We start from the raw sequence: 15042 nt of genomic DNA, 5'->3' as shown, positions 1-15042 counted from the left end.
GTTGTGCCCTCACCCGCCCTCTGTGATAGCTTTAAAAAATTCTTCATTGACAAGATTGCAGCACTGAGGCCTTCTGACACCTCTACCTCCCCATCAACCCCCCACCCTCCGCCAGCCGTCCTCGAGCAGTTCGAGCCCTCTTCACTGTCCTCCCTCTCTGCTGCAGTCAGACATCTGAAGCCCTCCAACTGCCCCTCTGACTGTCTACCGCCCCGCCTTTTCAAGGATGCCTCCGTTTTTGTCACAGTTGCCCCCTTCCTTCTACTGTTCCTCAACGTCATCCTGTCCTCTGGTTGCGTCCCAGCTGCCTTCAAGCATGCCGTGGTGCAGCCATTACTAAAGAAGCCAAATCTCGACCCCTCTATTCTGCCAAATTTCAGGCCTATCTCAAAACTGCCTTTCCTGTCTAAAGTCCTCGAGCGTGTAGTTTATGTCCAGTTGCAAGCCTTCCTAACCACAAACTCCATCTTCGAGAAATTCCAGTCTGGTTTCAGAACAGCCCACAGCACAGAGACTGCTCTCCTGAGAGTGCTAAATGACCTGCTCCTAGCTGCTGACGCAGGTTGCCCTGTGATACTTGTGCTGCTAGACCTTACAGCTGCCTTTGACACGGTGGATCACAGGATCTTGCTGTCTCGGCTTGAGCACCGTATAGGCATCAAAGGTACAGCCCTGAAACTCTTCCAGTCGTACCTGGCCGACAGGACCTTTTCTGTCCAGCTCGGAGACTTTGTCTCTTCTGTTGCCCCCCTAACCTGCGGGGTCCCTCAAGGCTCCATACTAGGTCCCATCCTGTTTCTGCTATACATCCTACCCTTAGGGGAAATCCTGATCAGACATAACATCTCCTTCCACTGCTTTGCTGATGACGTTCAGCTATATCTCCCCCTAAAGGCTGATGGGCAGGCCGCGATCCATTCTTTAGTTGACTGTCTGGCAGACATTAAGTCATGGATGAGTGCCAACTTCCTCAACCTAAACGAGCAGAAGACTGAGATTATTGTCTTTGGCAATCCTCCCCCGGCTTTCTCCACCGATGCCCTGGGCCCTCTCGCCTCGAACATCAGGCCTTCTGTCAGAAATCTGGGCGTTATTTTCGACAGTGCCTTCAAATTCAATAAACAGGTTAGTGCAGTGGTTAGGAAAAGCTTTTTCCATCTAAGAACCATAGCAAAGATCAAAGCATACCTGCCCCAGAGTGCTCTTGAGAGAACTATCCATGCCTTCATCTCTTCCCAACTGGACTACTGCAATTCCCTTTACACTGGCATTGACAAATCCCAAATCCACCGTCTGCAGCTGGTTCAAAACTCTGCTGCCCGTCTCCTCACCCGCACTAAAAAACGTGAACACATCACCCCGGTCCTTGCATCACTCCACTGGCTCCCTATTCACTTCCGTATCAATTTCAAACTGCTACTCATAGTCCACAAATCCCTCCATGGCTTGGCCCCCTCATATCTGTCCGACCTCCTCCACCGTCACATCCCTCCTAGAGCACTTCGTTCAGCTGACCAACTGCTTCTGGAAGTGCCTAGGTCCAGGCTAAAATCAAAAGGAGACAGAGCCTTTGCCATAGTGGCCCCCACTCTCTGGAACCGTCTCCCCCCTCCACATCCGCGCAGCCGATTCGGTAGATAGTTTTAAATCCCTGATAAAAACCCACCTTTTTAAACTGGCCTTTAGTTAGGGTCCTCCCTTGTTTTTAAACACTTGTATAAAGTGTCCCCTGGTTGCCTTATTAAAGGTTTTTTCTTTTCCTTTTTCATATTTTAAATCTCCACCAGTCACTGTTCTCTAGCTCTTTTTATCTATTATTTGATATTTTCTTTTGTTTCTTTTTCTTTTCCTCCATGCATTTTTTAGCTCTTTTTTTGACTGTAAAGCACTTTGGTGCGGCTCTGCCACTTGTAAATGTGCTATGAAAATAAACATTTACTTACTTACTTACTAGTGCACAAGCATGTGTGTTTGCCAAATGCTCAGTCCAGTTTTTTAGTCCATCAGGATCTGGCCTTTGTCCAAGTCAGTCACCTACCCAAACACAATGACGGACCATCTTCTGTTTCTGCCTCTCAGATATATCACAGACATTGTTTATTTGGCCATTAATCACTTCATGAGAGTGGTCATTATGTTTTGGCTCATTCGTGTGTCTGATGTGTCATATTTGGACATGCTGTATACTGTGAGTCAGCCCCCAGTAACTGTTGTCCTGTCTGAAACAGAGGGATGACAGTCTCTTTGGGAACCACACAGACCCTTTCACTGCAGAGAATGAAGCCGCCGCCACCAGCCAGCGCCCCCTGCAGGTGGCAGACGGTGTGATGAGCAACAGCAACGCAGGTCACAGGTCAGTGTGCTCAAGCTGTTTGACAACAGTTCGTTTCATTCAATCCCCTAGTTTAGAACATTACCTTCATCTTGTATTGTCCAAGTTTTTAGGCCATTTGTACATGGATGTAGCATTGAATCATCATCTTATGGATCAGCTTAGCATTGCTTTTTCTTAGGGTGTTGACAAAGTTTAGTTTTCAAGTAAAAAAGGTACCAATAATAATTAAGCTAATATAGAAATATGTAAGGCAAGCAACAAAATCAACTGTTGATATTGAAAACTCAGGTGCCCCTCACCAGTCCTAATACGAGTTAACATCAGGGGAACACTGCACATTCACAGCTGAACTCGTTTTCAGTCACCTTCAGATACTTGGCTTCATGATTCTTCAGCCAGTCTTTGATAGAATTACGTACATGTTTAGAAGTGATGGCTTGCTTCATCATCCGCTTTCGTCTGAGCTTCATCTTATAGAAAGATATCTTCACATTTTGGTGAGTTCCATAGATAAACTTTGGGCCAAGGATGCGGACACAGTTCTTGCTTTGGTTACATGGGGATCAACTGGACTGTAAAAGCAACTCTGGTATCCCCACAGACTCCCCCCGAGTCTGTCATGGAGGTGTTCATGGTGGAGTGTGAGGTGGAGGACCTAAATACTGCATTATTGCAGGAGGCGAAGACAAGCAGGTAGTCTCAGAAGATTTCAGATCTTAATTAAAGTTTAAATATCTTTGAAATCTTTAAGGTCATAACATGTAAAAATCAAAATGAAGGTGTTGCGATGTAATGCCTCAGCACTGAAGAGGTGCTTTATTAATGTAGGACAGTTCTGTCGAACAAATGTGACATTAAACCTGCCAAAAATAAAATCATTTAAACTGAGTCACTTTGAAATGGATTTGAATTCTGATAGATCAGGTGGAGGAACGGGATGAAACAACAGGGAAATAAAAACAAATGCCTTATATTTATAAGATCAAAATGGTCCCACACGGCGGAAACTTTTCTTTTTGGCTCCATTATGGCCTGTAGATAAGATGTCCGTTTGAAATGATGAATGGTTGTTTTGGCAGAGATGCATCCCGTTGACAGATTGGCTTCCTTTTGAACACAGTTTGGCGCCCGGCGTGTGACAGGCGATACTTCTACTGTATGGGTCACGTGACTTTCTTGAAGCGATACGCGCACTGACACGGGTTTTGCTCTTTGAGCTCGACACATGCGCTGACCCATCACTAATATCAACCTTGTTAAATTACTACACCTTCCTTTTTTTATAACCTTCTCAAAGCCTGGAGCACATCTAAGGGCGAGGACTTCTCATTACATGTGGTAAACATTTGTACCTTCTCCATCTTTCTGGTCATCCATATTCATTCTTTACCCCACTTTCTCATAACCCCTCTAACCCTCTAAAACCATATCAAAGGGAAAACGCATGGCTCACATGTATACTGTCGATCTTTATACATAACCCCTCATAGGGTCAAAGGTCAACATGTGTCAAAATTCTATTGGAGGGTATCCTTTTTTTGTGTCTCAGGTTATCTAAGTGCTTTACTTAGTTCCATATTTACTAGCTTACTTTAGCCCTATTCGGACGGGACTAGTTCAATGGGGGGACGTATGGTAATGTTGGTTAACCAGACGACGCCAGGGAGAAGAAATGACCAATTCGGACGGGACAAGAAATCCCTGTACTATTCATCTAACATGGGAGGAGTTGTTGGTTACGCACAACCCTCACATCCTGGATGCCATGCACGTCTTCATTTCACTTCCGTAAACCCCATCTGTAAACAGACATGGCACCGACCATGCGTGCTTGCAAGCAGCGCTTCATCCAGAACCTCCATGTTTGCAAACAGACACACCTAATTGTTTCTCTCTTTAAAAGGATGTGACGACATATTCCGTACTTATTACCGAAGGTCGCATTCGCACGGGATTAGTATTACCTATGGTAGATACTCCGGACCGTTTCACAGGAGGTAGAATTCTCGGCAAAGTTTACCGACATACTCCGCTATCTTTACTGACATGGTGCGTTCGGACGGGACTAGATTTCCCGGTTATTATTACTTTACCCCAGGTCCCCCCATTAAACTAGTCCCGTCCGAATAGGGCTTTAGTTTCTCACTCATCTACTTACTTATTTACTTTCCTAAAGTGTCTTTATTGTGAATTAATTGCTAACAAAACCGAGGAAAATGCTACAGCACAGAGAGAAACGGTGATGACCAAGGTGAAAGAAAGAGAATGTTCATGAATTGAACTGCGTGCTCTGAGATGACGGCTGTTGTGCTGATGGTCACACATGTGTCCAAATATCAAAATAGATACAAATTTAAAAAAACAATGTTTTCCAGGTAGTTAGAAGAAGAAGCATGATAATAGATATGATTTCTTGTTATTTTTTAATTTGGAGCCGAATTATGGGATATATGGCTACATCGTAAAAACATGTTCCATGTTCATGGTTCCTTAACTGAAAGAAACTGCAATGATAATTCATTTAGTTGGAGCATTGACTGAGAAAGACAACAATAACAGGTTTCTGTGGTTTCTGGAAACATAAAATGTAAACTTTTTATTGTTTACGCTGTTGATTTTATTGTAAAGAAGTAGAATTTGCATGATTGGACTTGTGTAACTGTTTAGTTCTTCTCCATCTTGTTTTATAGCCAATATTAAAAGTAGTTTGGATGAAGGGGCCTTTGATGGCTGATGTCAGTGAGACGACTTCAAAACACCGACCTGTGATGTCACCGGAATGAAGAGGGCAGGAGGTTTCCAACACATGAAAAGATGGACTTTGATGAAAGGGGCTGTGAAGGTCACCAAGCCTCCCGACCACTGTGAAGCAAAAGGATTGTGTCCAGATCAAATTCTGCCAAGACATCTTCAAGAGCAGTTCCAAAACAGTTGGGATGCTGTGCAAATTGTAAATACAAACGGAATGCAAAGATTTGCAATTCTCATGAACAACTAATTCATTTACTGATTTTATTTCCATTTTACACACTGTCCCAACCTTTTAGGAATCAGAGTTCTAATACCAAAATGTGATCTCTCCTCCCATCCACACTGTTTAAGCTTCCTTTTAGTTTTGATTTGATTTAAATGATTTCATATTCTTTTTTTTTTTGTTCCATTTCATGTAATGTTCAGTTTATTAGGCAGGGACAGCACTGGAAAACAATGTTACATATAAACAAATGCAACAATTTCTATGAATACAGTCTTCTTGACATGGAGAATATACAGATATTTTACCTGGTTAATTTTCAAGAAAAATATTGAGAAATGAAGTTACAATATAGAAGAAGTTTAAAGCTTGTTTACATAACAGCATCAGAGGCTTCGAGGCTGATTGGGTTGCTGCACAGGAGAAACAGTTTGATATAATAATAGCATGCATATTTAGCTTAATGATCCAATATACATCCAAATATTTACACAAAGCTCCTTTATCAATTTCCTTCTTGATGTTGATAACAATAAAATCATCTGACACTTTTCATTCTTATTAAGTTAAGTTAAGTTGACTTTATTTATACCCGAAGGTAGATTTGGTCCTCCGCTTTGAACCCATCCAGGTTGGCACCTGCTGACACACACATGCACAGGGTCACACACTCAGAGACAGATGCCAACCTGGAGCGGTGGGCAGCCATGAAGCGCCCGGGGCGCATGGGGGGTACGGTGCCTTGCTCAAGGGCACCTCAGCCGTGACAAGGAGGTGGACTGACACCCCTCCAGCTGTCAGTTCCACCAAGCGAGAGTGGGAATCAAACCGCCAACCTTCCGGTTATTGGATGACCGACTCTAACCACTGAGCCACAGCCGCCCCTATTGATATTCTTATTGATATTTTTACCAATTCAGTGACAAAAAATGTTGAATTACAGTGAAACTCCAGCTATGGAGGTATTTTACTCCCAGATTACTGTGAAACAACAATTCCAGCCATATGATGCTGACATCACTGCCTTTTTGTGGATGTGCTGCTTTTATTTGGATTGTTGGTTTACTGACTTGAGCATATAATCATTCATTACATGGTAAAGCATTGGATAGTCATTTCTGTTTTTATTTTCCATCACAGTGAACTTGAATGATGGCACTTTTTTGGTAGCACCTCAGCAGGAGTTTATGCTCATCTGAACCACTGAGGTGGAACTACTGCAGAGTATCCCAGACAATAATGAGCTGTGGGTGGAAACCAGCTCTCTGCAGAGGTGCACAGAGAAGTTGTGTGTCTTGTCTATGTTTATCATGCAGCTTCACACAGTTGATCTAGTGCTGGGCGGTATGACCAAAAATACACATCACGGTATTTTTTCACGGTATCACAGTATATCACGGTATTTTTTTTTCATGCATAATTAGGTGTTCACAGCATTTTCTACAGATTGAGAACAGAATTACTGCAGTAGATTAACTTAGGATGGTCTATTTTACCGTCATAGAATAACGCCCCACAAAATGATGCTGTTTACACAGAAGTGCTACTCATGATTCCTATGAAGTGAGGAATCGGAATGCAAACACAATTGCAGTCAAAATACAGAACTTTTACTGTGCGTCTTGAAGTGACATTTGGCTGGACTTTTCTTTTGCTTTCCCCGTGTTACCTGCTGATGTGGCGGGTGCTGACCTTAACTTCATGCATTCTTGATATTCTAAGACATGCTTACGGCTAAGGTGATGGAGCAAATTGCTCGTGTTGCCACCTCCAGCGACAACTGTAGCCCGACAACACTTGCATAAAATGGTTGTTTGGTCGACGTCGGATTTTTTGAAACCAAAAAACTTCCAAACTACAGACACGGCTCCTTTTTTTGGCACAAGTTCTTCTGTCAGCATGTTCTACTAGTTCTGCAGCTTCGATTTCGGAACTTTCCATGTCTATCCTATCCACCTTCACCTTCGCGTAACGCAAGTGCTTATTACCACCTGGCACCCATAGACAGTAAACATGCGTGTTTAGAAGCGCAACACTGAAAAGGGTCCCGTCTCAAACAATGTCGCGCGACGCAGTTGTTCCCCCGTTGTGTAATCAAATACGGTATGGCGGTATATTAAAAATTCATATAAATAACGAAGTTATAAACCGGTATTCGGTGTGAACCGGTATACCGCCCAGCACTAAGTTGATCCCACCCATGTCAGGGGGGTACTGCCTGCAGTGAATGGAGTAGGGTGGAGTTATCCCATACTGTGATACACACTACCATGTCATGGGAAATGTCTGGGTGGCTCGTCCTTCTACAACCTTCATGCCTGCCAATGCATCCATCCATGTATGGATGTGTGTGAATGAATAGCACGCAGTTATGTGCTGTGTGAGTGTGGGTGAATGGGTGAATGTGGTGTTAGAAGCGCTTTGAGAGGTCAGTTAGACTCGAAAAGCACTATTTAAGCACAGTCCATTTACCATTTACACAGTATCATCAAAAGATTCAGACAATCTGGACATTTATGGAACATAGCTTATAAATCATTATTGGAGGTGTGCGACCTTCAGGCCCTCAGCCAGCTCTGCATTAAGGCCCGGTCACACATCCCTCCACGGGCATATCGCGGCCGAATCACGGCCAAAAATTTCTGCCCGTGAAGCAGACGCTGTGGAAAATGTGCAAAATTGGCTTACCCGCGGTTTACCTGTGGTATGCCCGCGGAACAGACGCCGGCGACTGTTCCGCGTCCTTATCGCGGGTGAAGCGCGGCGGTACCGCGGCCTACCACGGGTATAATAAAGCAGCCGAACCGGGCTGTAGAAATCATAACCGCTCAAGACACAGTCCCGTGAAGATGGCACCGAAGAAGAAGGCAGCCCAGTGCCAGTGGAGGCACTTGGTTCTGATGCTGCTGGAGCAGCAAGACGAGGTCATTACTGTGACGGGGATCCATGTTCACCCCTTGACGTCTGGAGCACAACTGACGAATGCTCGGCAAATCGCGGAGAAAGGCGTTTGTCCGTGCTTACACGCGGTACACACGCTAATGCACGTGATAACAACGCGGTACAGACGCGGAACAAACGTGTTATGACCGTGCTCCACCCGCGATTACCCGCTGATCCTACCGCGTGTAACGACGTCTTAACCGCGGCCGTAGCACGTCCCAGCACGTTCGTTCCGCGTCTGTACCGCGTCTTTACCGCGTGTGTACAACGTGTACCGCCCGCGATTACCCGCGGTCTAAAGTTTTGGGCAGCCCAAAACTTTTTCGCGCGGCCAACCGCGTGTGAATTTCTTACCGCGTGTAACGACGGGTGAAGTACGGCTGTATCGCGTCTCAATCGCGACCTCAAAGCGTCCAACAGCGTCTGCTTCACGGGCAGACAGTTTTGGCCGTGATTCGGCCGCGATATGCCCGTGGAGGACATGTGTGACCGGGCCTTTAAAAACAGAGCTGATTCTGTCCTGGAAATCCCTGCCTGGGCTCAGGAAGCCTTCAGAATCAGAATCAAAGTTAAAGCACATCCTGCATCTAATCCAGCAGCACGGCTCGGTAGTAGAAGAGTCCGGCTGCTGGACCGAGCTGCCTGCAGTCCAGAGCTGAAAACATTTCAAACACACCAAAGAAGAGCCAGGACTCCTCCGTCAGACAGGAACGGGACAACATTCCTCTGCCAGAGGTCCAGCTGCTGGGCTCCTCAGTTCCAGATGTTTACAGATGTTGTTAAAGAAGGGGATGCTACACAGTGGGAAACATGGAGCTGTCCTAACTTCCCTGAGACGTGTTGCTGCCATCAGATTCAAGATGAGCCCATATTTTTCATGAAATAATAAAATCTTTCAACATTTAATATCTTTTCCATGTTCTATCATGAATAATTATTGGGTTATGAGATTTGTAAATCATTGCACTTTGGTCTTAATTACATTTTTCACAGCTTCCCAACAGTTTTTAAGTTGTTGTGGAAGTTTTTGATGAGAAATGAAACAGGCACTTCTCTTCTTAAGCCTGGTTTATATTCGGTAACGCAAGACGCAAAGCAAGACGCAAGAAGAAACGCAAGCCCTTGCGCGGTTGCAAGCCCCCCTTGCGTGCTTGCGTGTGTCACCTCAATTTTCTAAACTTCACGCAAGACACAAGCGCAAGCCACTGGCTGTGGTCGAAACCGCCTACTACTTGATCGATCTGACAGTATGCAGAGCGTTTACACACAGTGCACTTCACTCCTGCCAGAGTCGAAATCAGCCGGCCTGAAAAGCTGATTTCCCTTAAGCTATAGGCTAAACTCTGTAAATATATAACTTTAGCAACATTTGAAACATTTTCAGGCGAGAAAGTAGTCGTTTAGACCCCCAAGGTGTTGAAAATCTGACAAAACACCGGCTGTTTACAAGAAGAAGAAGAAGCATGAATCTATGGAAGAGAGACTTGCCAAAGAGCTCCTGGCGGTGAATTTCCTTTCATGGTAGTAGGCTTGTCATTGAAAAAACCCGCTACTCCACCTACTGTCCTGGCGGTGAATCGCCACGCAGCACACGCAACCGCCGACAAAGCAAAATGAAGCATAAACGTCTCGAGCCATTAACAGACGCGCAAGACGCAAGCGCAAGGGCAGTTAAAAGAAGTATAACTCAGCCTTAAGTTTTTATTTTCTCTGGTCAGTCCAACACCTTCAGACCCATAACAAAGGGAAGCTAAAACATTTCTACCATCCCCTTATTCCACCCCCCGGGAGGATGTCTCACACTTTGGAGCAGGATGCAGGATGTGGTCTCGATGTAATTAAGGCAAATAGTTCAAATCAATTATTGTGTCTCAGTGAGGCAAATGATAAATGCAGATTGGAAAGCCTGTTGTGGGGGTTCTATTTGTTTCATTATCCATTAACTAAAGAAACGATGAATGATGTTACGATGAGAACATAAGTGGTGAGGTCAGAGGTTATTGATGTAATATTTAAATGTGAGAATAGTGGATATTAATGTACATACTCAGGTACTCGTACTGTAGTTTCCCCAGGTTAATCAAGCTTTTTTGTTTTGTCTTTCAGAAATGATTCAAATAACAATAAACTGAAACTGAATGCCTATTATTCCTGCAGAATCGCTTTGAATCAAACTGGTAGAGCTCACTGAATGCTCACTGTTTGCTGGTTTGGTTGATCCATGTCAGCAACTGACCTGCTGAAGCCAGTTAATCATTTATCATCTTGAAGGGACACTCGGGAAGTAGTGACATCAGCATATCTGTCAGGTTTTTTGGTTGGATTGTTTGTTTCACAGTGAGGACTGAGTTTTAAATTAGAGCAGCAAAATATTTGATACAATATCAGTGAAAGCAAGGAGGCCTTCTCACAAAAAGCAAAAGAAAGAGAAAGAAGTCCAACTATTTCCCTCCACAGCAATCTGTAACATACCCTGTTCTGGATGGAAACATATTGTTCTACTATGAGTGCTATGCTGAAACCTAAATTAATGTATTCATTCATTCTTTATATATGTTAAGGGACACAAGAGAAATACAATGTTTTGCTTGACTGTCCCTTGTATTGTATTTGCAGTTTTCATAACCTTCAGAAATCCATAAAACAATAAATGCTGACTTCTGTATTTCACAAAACGTAGTGACTTTGTTCCTGTGGAATGGTGTTTGATGTTTTATAGTGCAGTTTTTAATGAATGCCACTTCAAAAAAGCCTTTGTATTCTTTTATAAATTCCCTGACACAGAGTGAAGCTCCATGCCTCCAGCCTCAGCAGGGGGGTATTCCAGAGAGGAGCTTCAACAAACTCTGAGTCTATTCCTGAACTCTGAGTTGGCTTCCTCTGAGATGGGAAACTCTGAGTATCCGCTTCCAGAACAGCTGATCTGCGTTAGTTCAATGTTCACCTTGAGTTAAGCGCGTGCACAACTACTATAAAAAGCCATCATCAATGGAGCCCAGATACCACGAGTCACCATGATAACAGAAAATAAAAGAGCAAGTTATTTCACTGCGATGCAGTTGGAGGTCCTTGTGCAGGCCTATGGCGAATATGAGCACGTATTTCACCGCAAATGTAATACAGCTGCAGCATCGCAGGAGACAGGCGGCATGGGAAAATAATGCTGCCAGAGTCTGAATGTAATATTCCATTGGCGTAACATTTAACCGTAAGATCGTAGCATCTAGGCGCGGAAAGGCGCGGCGAAAGAGAAATGTTTTTAACCTGGATTTAAAAGTGCTTACAGTTGTGGCTGTATCTATAGGATATAGTTATGAATATACAGTAAGTAGGAATGAAATCTGATTTTCATTTAGGTGCAATCCAACAGGGGAAAAAAGGACTTGGAAGCAGCTAAAAATGAAATATAAAAACATCGTTCAAAAAGGTAAGGCATATATTGCTAGGCTATGATTGTGCCTCACTTTGATTTTAATTTTATTTTTTCAATTAACTTATCAAAATAAAATCAAATCAAATCAAGTTTATTTGTAGCACATTTCATGTACAAACAATTCAAAGTGCTTTACATAAAATAAAAGCATTGCAGCAGGGAGTGGAAGAAGCATTAAAAATACATAAAAGAAGATAAAGAGAAACAAATAAAATCATTTAAATGAATTTAAAAACAAGCAACAGTCCAGATAAGTTCAAAGATATTGTGCAGATTTCATGCATAGAGACATGAGAACAGAACTGTTTTTAACCTGGATTTAAAAAAGTCTCCATTTGGTGAAAGTTTAAAGACATGGTTGGTAATCCTGTTCAGAAACACATTTTGTAATACTGGGTGAAATGGTCCGTGTATCCTGAGAGAAATCTATACAAGATGTATTTAGAAAAAGGGACGAAAATAATCAGACCTCTGTGGCAGCTGCAGGACTGAGAAAAAGCTGACAAATCCAAGATCAGCGGGGCGCCTACAAAAAACCAATCAGATGCCTCTGCTTTCTGCCTACGCCCCCTCTGTCGGCTCCCTGCTCCGTGTGCGCACGCGGTTCTACCGGCTTTGGATGAAGCACTGACGGAATGGGGAGGGGGGGTGGAGCTTAGAGGAGGGGACACTTTCGAATCTTGCTAGCTCTCTTGCTAGCTCTCTAGGATTACCTACCATAGCTTTAATCTCCACTGGCAGTTTGTTCCACTTGTTTGCAGCATAACAGCTAAATGCTGCTTCTCCATGTTTAGTCTGGACTCTGGACTGGACCAGCTGACCTGAGTCCTTGGATCTAAGAGCTCTGCTGGGTTTATATTCTCTGAACATATCACAGATGTATTTTGGGCCTAAACCGTTCTGGGATTTGTAAACCATCAGCAGGCTTTTAAAATCTATTCTGTGACTGACTGGAAGCCAGAGTAAAGATTTTAAAGCTGCTGTGATGTGTTCAGATCTCTTAGTCCGGGTTAAAACTCCAGCAGCAGCGTTCTGGAGGAGCTGCAGATGTTTAATGCTCTTTTTGGGAAGTCCAGTTAAAAGAGCATTACAGTAATGGAGTCTGCTGGAGATGAATGCATGGATGCCTTAGGCCAGGGGTCTTCAACGTTTTTCAGGCCAGGGACCCCCAAACTGATGGAGAGTTGGAGCAGGGACCCCCTTACTATTTATATGGCATGCAATTGTGTTTTATATTTAACGGGGCCTAGTGCCGTGTATAAACATAGCTACTCTGTTATCGTACATTCAATACTAAGCTATTCAAATAATACACAGGTTAATATATTCATGTTTTTATTTTAAACATGTGCAAGGTACAGGGTGGCCGTGCCACTGCCATTTATAAACAAACATCTTGCATATAACACTGAGCTATTCAAATAATCCACAGATTTTAACTTTAAACATGCATGTAGATGGGACAATGAATCCTCAAACCATCTGTGGATGGCACACGTTTGCACACAATTTGTGAGAAAAAACTGTTTGAAAAAAAAAAAAAGTTAAAATCGTCTAATCAACCAAAGATTTCGTGACCCCCCTGCAGTACCTCCGCGGACCCCCTGGGGTTCGCGGACCCCCTGTTGAAGACCTCTGCCTTAGGCTATTAAATATTAATCCAGTGGTTACTTCAAAGAGTAAATTAAACCCTGAACGGAGTTTCCGGTTCCAGAAACGCTGATTTGAGTGAGTTTAGTCAACTCTGAGTGGTTTCACCTTGAGTTCAGCGCGTGCACCACAACTTTAAAAACCAGCATCAATGGAGCCCCGATTCGACGAAGTTTCAACACGTTTTTAGAAAGAAGTGCAACACCGCTGCAGCTGCAAAAGCGGAAGTTTAATTGTAGTCAGAATCAGAATCAGTTTTATTCCCATTGTTAGTGAACAGTGTTCACTGACTAGGAATTTGCTGCGGCGTAAGGTGCAAACATGTAACATGTAACATATTCAATTCAATTCAAATTCAAATTCAAAAATACTTTATTTATCCCAGAGGGAAATTAAATGTTGATGTAACTCAATTAAATCAAGGAGTTATTATAGATGCTGATGGCTGTGGACAGGAAAGATTTCCTGTAGCGGTCAGTTTTGCATCCAAACTGAAGAAGCCTTTGACTGAAGAGACTCTGTTTTCCGATAACAGTCTCATGGAGAGGATGTTCAGGGTTGTACATAATTCTCTTGATTTTATGCAAAATCCTTCTTTGCATTATTGTCTCTAGAGGTTCCACAGTCGTCCCCAGAACAGAACCAGCCTTCCTTATCAGGTTGTTGAGTCTTTTTAGGTCCCTGGTTCTGATGCTGCTGCCCCAACAGATGACGCCAGAGGAAATGACGCTCTCAACAACAGACTTGTAGAAGATCTGCAACATCTTGTTGCAAACCTTGAAGGACCTTAGCTTCCTCAAGAAGTACAGTCTGCTCTGTCCTTTCTTGTAGATGGCTTCACTGTTGTGTCTCCAGTCCAGTCTGTTGTCCAGATGAACACCAAGGTATTTATATTCCTCAACCACCTCCACTTCTTCTCCCATGATGGAAACAGGGTTTGATCTGACCCTGTTTCTCCTGAAATCTACAATCATCTCCTTTGTTTTGTTAACATTCAAGATGAGATGATTGTTCCCACACCACAAAGCGGTCCACCAGCTCTCTGTACTCAGCTTCTTGTCCATCTCTGATACACCCGACAACTGCAGAGTCATCTGAATATTTCTGTAGATGACAGGAGTCTGACTTGTACTGGAAGTCTGAAGTGTACAGAGTGAAAAGGAATGGTGAGAGTACAGTCCCCTGTGGTGCTCCTGTGCTGCTGATCACCTGGTTAGACACACAATTCTTCAGTCTGACAAACTGTGGTCTGTTTGTCAGGTAGTCATTAATCCAGGTGATTGTTGAGGCCTCCACCTGAGTCTTCTGGAGCTTCAGACGAAGCAGATCAGGCTGAATTGTGTTAAATGCACTGGAGAAATCAAAGAACATGATCCTCACAGTGCTGCCTGCTTTGTCCAGATGACAGTGGGTTTGTTGAAGCAGGTGTATGATAGCGTCTTCAACTCCAACTCCATGGCGATAAGCAAACTGCAGGGGGTCCTGATATGTGCTGGTTTGCTTACACAGGTGGGTCAACAGGAGTCTCTCCAGGACCTTCATGATGTGGGATGTCAGGGCAACAGGTCTGTAGTCATTGATGAGTGAAGGGTGAGTTTTCTTTGGTACTGGAACCAGACAGGATGTCTTCCACAACAGTGGTACCTTCTCTTGGGTCAAGCTAAGGTTGAAAAGGTGTTGCAGAATCCCACAGAGCTGCTCTGCACA

At 43.6% G+C, this 15042-nt stretch overlaps 1 protein-coding gene across 1 annotated transcript in view; it reads left to right on the top strand.

Annotated features, from left to right (window-relative positions):
- Positions 1-8417, top strand: part of LOC142377627 (dihydropyridine-sensitive L-type skeletal muscle calcium channel subunit alpha-1-like) — a 289148-nt gene extending 280731 nt beyond the window's left edge. Inside the window, exons 41-42 of the mRNA XM_075461932.1 lie at positions 2229-2353; positions 5026-8417. Of these exons, the coding sequence (XP_075318047.1) occupies positions 2229-2353; positions 5026-5035 (135 nt within the window). The 3' untranslated portion in view covers positions 5036-8417. The remainder of the gene's footprint in view (positions 1-2228; positions 2354-5025) is intronic.
- The last annotated feature ends 6625 nt before the right edge of the window (positions 8418-15042 follow it).

Source organism: Odontesthes bonariensis, chromosome 3 (genome assembly GCF_027942865.1).
Source record: "Odontesthes bonariensis isolate fOdoBon6 chromosome 3, fOdoBon6.hap1, whole genome shotgun sequence".
In the NCBI taxonomy this organism is placed as follows: Eukaryota; Metazoa; Chordata; class Actinopteri; order Atheriniformes; family Atherinopsidae; genus Odontesthes; species Odontesthes bonariensis.
Note: the sequence above shows the minus strand (reverse complement) of the source record. Positions and strands in the feature narration are given on the sequence as shown.